This window comes from Epinephelus fuscoguttatus, linkage group LG2, assembly GCF_011397635.1.
Source record: "Epinephelus fuscoguttatus linkage group LG2, E.fuscoguttatus.final_Chr_v1".
Classification (NCBI taxonomy): domain Eukaryota; kingdom Metazoa; phylum Chordata; class Actinopteri; order Perciformes; family Serranidae; genus Epinephelus; species Epinephelus fuscoguttatus.
In genome coordinates this window covers 37792606-37797571 of record NC_064753.1, presented here as the reverse complement: position 1 = coordinate 37797571, position 4966 = coordinate 37792606, and the positions used below count along the sequence as shown (strand labels likewise).

Sequence of the window (4966 nt, the reverse complement as noted above, 5' to 3'; positions counted from 1 at the left end):
AATTATTTAATGGCACATTCTAGAGAGGCCTCTGTACTGCAGTGTGTGTTGGAAAAGTAAGGTAAAACAGTAGCTTGGCAAGAAACATCTCCATCTCATTTGTCATTGGAGGCCTCTCTCAGTGTGTGTGTGTGTGTGTGCTTTCACTTGTGTGAAAGAGGATACAATGGAAACTCAACAATGCCCTGTTCCATCTCATTTGTCACTGCTACGTGGAGCTGTGTGGAATAAAGCTCTTTAAGTGCCTCCAGGTATCCAAACAGTGAAAACCTCTATAATATGATGTTACCAAATTTAAAGCAACTTAAAGGTTGCATTTATAATGTGTATGTTTGTTTAAATGTGTACCAGAAGCAGAGTGCTTGTCTTTCAGAGTAAACAACCACAAGGCAGAGGAGTAATACTCATCAGTTTGCTTTTCACAACAGTGATCTCAGGCACAGAAATAGGGGAAGGAAACAAGCCTAGCTAGAAAAACTGGTCGAGTTGCTTTGCTCATCATTACACAAGGGAAATTCAGCAGCTTTTATTAGTTTCACAGGATTGCTCTGTGTTATTGACCTATGTCCGTGGAATTATCCTTATCATTTGCTTATCGCGTCTTGCCCTCTCGCATGTTGTTCCTTGGCTCTCGAAACTGCACAGGTCTGTGTGTTTGGTGTACTTCAACTTGTTGAATACCAGCACCCTGCCCTCTGTGAGGAGTGCTCAGTGTTCAAGGTTCAGGAAGATAACGAGAGGTGAGTGGCTGACGCATAGCTCGTGTTGTGTTACCAAAGGCTCGTATCAGATTACGGCAGACAGCAGCTTGGGTGAAACCGTAGCTGTGTTCAGACCACTGTTGCTCGAACAAACCAGGAACTAGGACGAACAAAGGAGTTTTAAAGACGCTAAAGAAGCTAACAGAGGGCTTCCTGTTGTTTTAAGAAGAGCGTTACCATGGGTAAGAAGACACAACACTGTCTGCTGCTTCTGCTGTGTTTGTCGGGGCTTGTTCACTATTCAGCTGCCTTGGTTTTTTGGACTGCCGTGGTGGAAATAAGCTATGTTAACAGCCACAATAAGAGTGAGGACAAATACTGTGAGTGTGGGGTGTATGGCCGTAACTCTCCCCTGGAGAAAGCCTCAGGCATTGTAACGCTTCCCAAGGGAGACCCCAAAGGCTGTGGCCCAGGTCCTATCTACAGCCGCAATTCCAGCTCACCGCCTTGGATAGCGCTGGTTAAAAGGGGCAACTGCACCTTCAGTGAGAAGATCAACGCTGCCAAACGTCAAGGAGCAGCTGGTGTGGTGGTGTATAATGTGGATGGCAGTGGCAACAGCACCACTCACATGGCACACTCGGATGCAGCTGGCATTGTGGCTATCATGATTGGCAACTCTCAGGGCATGGAGGTTGTCAAGTTGGTGATGAATGGGACAGAAGTGCAGATGCTTATTGATGTAGGCAGCCCTCATGGACCCTGGATAGACACATACTGGCTTTACTTCCTTTCCATCGCCTTCTTCATTGTGACAGCAGCCTCCATCGCCTACTTTGTATTTATCTCCGCAAACCGGATTTACAGCCTGAGCATGCACAGGCGCACCGAGAGGAAGCTGAAATCTGAGGCTAAAAAGGCGATCGGGCGTCTGCAGGTGCGCACACTCAAGACAGGGGATGAGGAAACCACCTCTGACTCCCATATGTGTGCCGTGTGTATCGAAAACTACAGGGCGGGGGAGGTGGTGACAGTGCTTACATGTGATCACATCTTCCACAAAGCCTGCATCGAGCCCTGGCTGCTGGAGAGGAGGACCTGCCCCATGTGTAAGTGCGACATCCTGAAGGCCCTGGGGGTCGAGGAGGAAGTAAAAGAAAGCCATCCTGCTGAGTCGCCACCAGATGTCACTGTGATCACAGTGACAGGAGGAGAACCCATGTATGAAGTGCCACTGACTGACCCAGTGAGCCCTGACCCAGAGAGACAACAACATCGCTATGACAACAGGGCCTTCGAGGGAGACTCGGAGGCTGGGAGACGATGAACAACAGCAACGGAAACAAAACAGCAACAAACCAGGACACAGTCAAATTCCCTGTTTGAAGTAGATATTTTTCTGGGATACACTGAACCAGCACAAAGGAATCAAACTATAATGTTGTCACAGGAGAAACAATCTTATAATGCAAAAAATATTTTTAAAAGAAAATCCAAGGATTAAAAATGTTAATGGACTTATGTAATTAGCTTGGATGACACTGCATTTTCTTTGTGTCTGTCTGAGTGTGTAAATAGTGGGCGTGTTCATAAAGTGACCATTAGATTGGTTAGAATAGATTCTGAAAGCCGATTAGTTATGGAGTGATGCCGGTGTCAAATATCTGCTTTGCATACTGGACACACCAACTCGACACTGGTCAGGGAGGAAGTGCTGAAGAGCATTTAAATATCTGTTTGAAACTGGGGCCAAATTTCCTCCAACAAAAAGCTTGTTGGCTCACATTGCTCACACTCCCTCACAATTGGCCATTATCTTTTAAATTCAGAGCAGAATTCATTCCCTTAAATCAGTTCATTTGAATAATTGGACTTTTTTTCTGCTCTTGTTAAAGTGGGAGTGTGCCTTTCCATTTTCATTGTTAGGCTGTCAGGCTGGATTCACAAACACACCCTTATGAACACACCCTTGACGGGAAATGCAGCATGACACACATTGTACTGTGATGAGTGAATAACATCACCTGAGGGGCTTTGACTCGTCAGAAACATGGACTGTAGAAACATGTTTGCCACTCATGAAATAAGAATTTTAAGTTCTCATTTTTTGTTGGCCTGTAGCTATGTATGAGAATGTGGCAATGCAATAAATGTCATAAGAAGTGTCGATGATAAGCCTTCAGAAAATGTTATCTTGACTGGTGGATAAGTGAAAAATTATCTTTATGTGTATTGGATTTTGAAATTATATATTTTGAGATTTATTTATCAATCATGTCAAGTTCTGTCTGTTAACCGTAGTACATGTATAGTCCTTTTACTTCTCTAAACAGCTGATTTTCATGTGCAAGCACAAACTGTTGCTCTCGAGCAAGTCTTCCAGGTTTTTCCTTTGAATTATTTGGACTGGTGTTTATTCAATTCCTGTGGTCTACCTCTGAACTCTCGCATGGGTAAATTATGGAACATGTTTAAGATTCTTGCAATTCAAAGATTAAGCGTGTCCCTTGGAAAATGATAAAGCTAAAGAGTGTCTTTGTTTGCTGGTGGGGATATGCTGATTATGGTACTTAATATATTTTTCTACACTGAATCATTTTCACTACTGTTTTACAGATTCCAGGAGTCTTAAATTGTTCTGTAAAAATGAATATAACTTGCTGTATTAAATCACATTGATGCTTATTAGAATGCAATAAATCCCTCAAAATGAGGCCCACTTTAAGCGCATATGTGCTTGTAAGAATGGTGTTTCTGTACGTGTGTACAGGGGGAATACGTGAGTGTGAGTCTGCAGGTGTGTTGTGCTATATTCGGCAGGTCTATGTGTGGTTAAGTAGTGTCTCACTTTCAGAGTTATGGTCGTGTTCCCAATAACTGTGGGAGAGGAGCGAAACTGTAATTACCTCTGCACAGGTGGGAGCCGATCCACACACACCTCGAGCTTGAGCTGGATAATCATCATATCACATAAGCAGAAGGGCCTGACCGAGCAAGCAGAGATATGCAGCTATATGCCAGTGGAATGGAAAAATTATTTTTTATTATCCTTCCATTATGTTTGAGAAGTACACCTGCAGTACAGTCTGTAATGAAATTGCGAGGCTTCTTCTGAAGTTTTGGGAGCATATTTTCTGGACTTTAGGCTTGTGTGCTTATAAACAGCTGATTGTGACCTGTTAAAGAAAGAAATGCCCATGTGTGACCTTTCAGCACAGATTAGGTCTTACGTGTGTGAACGTCAAGTTGAGCAGTTTAACCAAAGAGCGATTTATCTTCTTGGATTGTTTATTTAAAAGATTTTTAGAGGTCTAAAGAGGTCAAAGTGTCCAACATCTCACAAAGAAAAGCAGAATCAGAAAAAGACACAACTAAGGTATCTGGTGAATTCTAAACATACTTGTTGGGACCCTTTAAGAGGTCCCAATCCCTGGGATGTGAACCGCTGCTCTTGAGCACCCTGTCACAAGTACTATCATTTATTTACTCAGATTTGTAATATTAACTCTGTGCCTCGCTACATGCCTTCAGTTTATCTTGGTCTAATTCCACTATGGTCAGAGGCTACAAGCACCAGGCTTTTTGGCCTGCTTTGTAATCCATCACTGCTCTGATGACCCTTCAATGTTTGTTTTTTCAGCAATAATCTCCATTTCATCATCCTGCTATTTTAGAACAATATCTGAAAGTTTAAAAACCTCAAAAAGGTGCCAGAGGACAGAGAGATTTATCGCAGCACCGTGAGCTTTTAAAAGCTTGTGTAGGGGAGGGCGGGGTTGGTACACTTTGACTCACTGCTGTATTTCTCTGGCCTAACTTATGTTATAATATTCGGACCAGCGGCATATGAATGGTTTCAGTCTCAGCTATAAATAGATATGTTTTATACCATGGTCTGGGTTATAATTTGATTTGATTGGCTGCAGAGTGTCCATTACAACCTGATAATGGACACATATTAAGTATTTCCACTGAAACTGTCTGTTCACTGTTCTAAATTAATGGGCTGGCTACATAATAGTGTCGGCCTGTATCTGATATGAGGAAACCTATCAACAGGGACACAGTCAAAGTCCCCGTTTACATTTTATTTACAACACTGTCGTACTTCGGAGCTTCAGCCTCTGAACAACACACGATGATGACTTTAAGACACAAGCTGCAAGAACTACTCTGACTAAACTTACCGATACTTGTAAACATAGAAGCAGTCATCTCACATCGGGTTAGCTATTCAGCTCGCTGCTCAAGGCTGCAGCTGACAG

General features: G+C 42.9%; 1 protein-coding gene across 1 annotated transcript; it reads left to right on the top strand.

Moving 5' to 3' along the window:
• The first annotated feature begins 522 nt into the window (after nucleotides 1-522).
• Nucleotides 523-3431, top strand: LOC125904159 (E3 ubiquitin-protein ligase RNF128-like). The gene has a single exon (XM_049601413.1). It carries the CDS (start codon nucleotides 940-942, stop codon nucleotides 2026-2028), a length of 1089 nt encoding a protein of 362 aa, XP_049457370.1. The 5' UTR covers nucleotides 523-939; the 3' UTR covers nucleotides 2029-3431.
• The last annotated feature ends 1535 nt before the right edge of the window (nucleotides 3432-4966 follow it).

Coding starts and splice junctions, on each gene's coding strand:
- LOC125904159 (XM_049601413.1), top strand. CDS start 940: ATGGGTAAGAAGACACAACACTGTCTGCTGCTTCTGCTGTGTTTGTCG.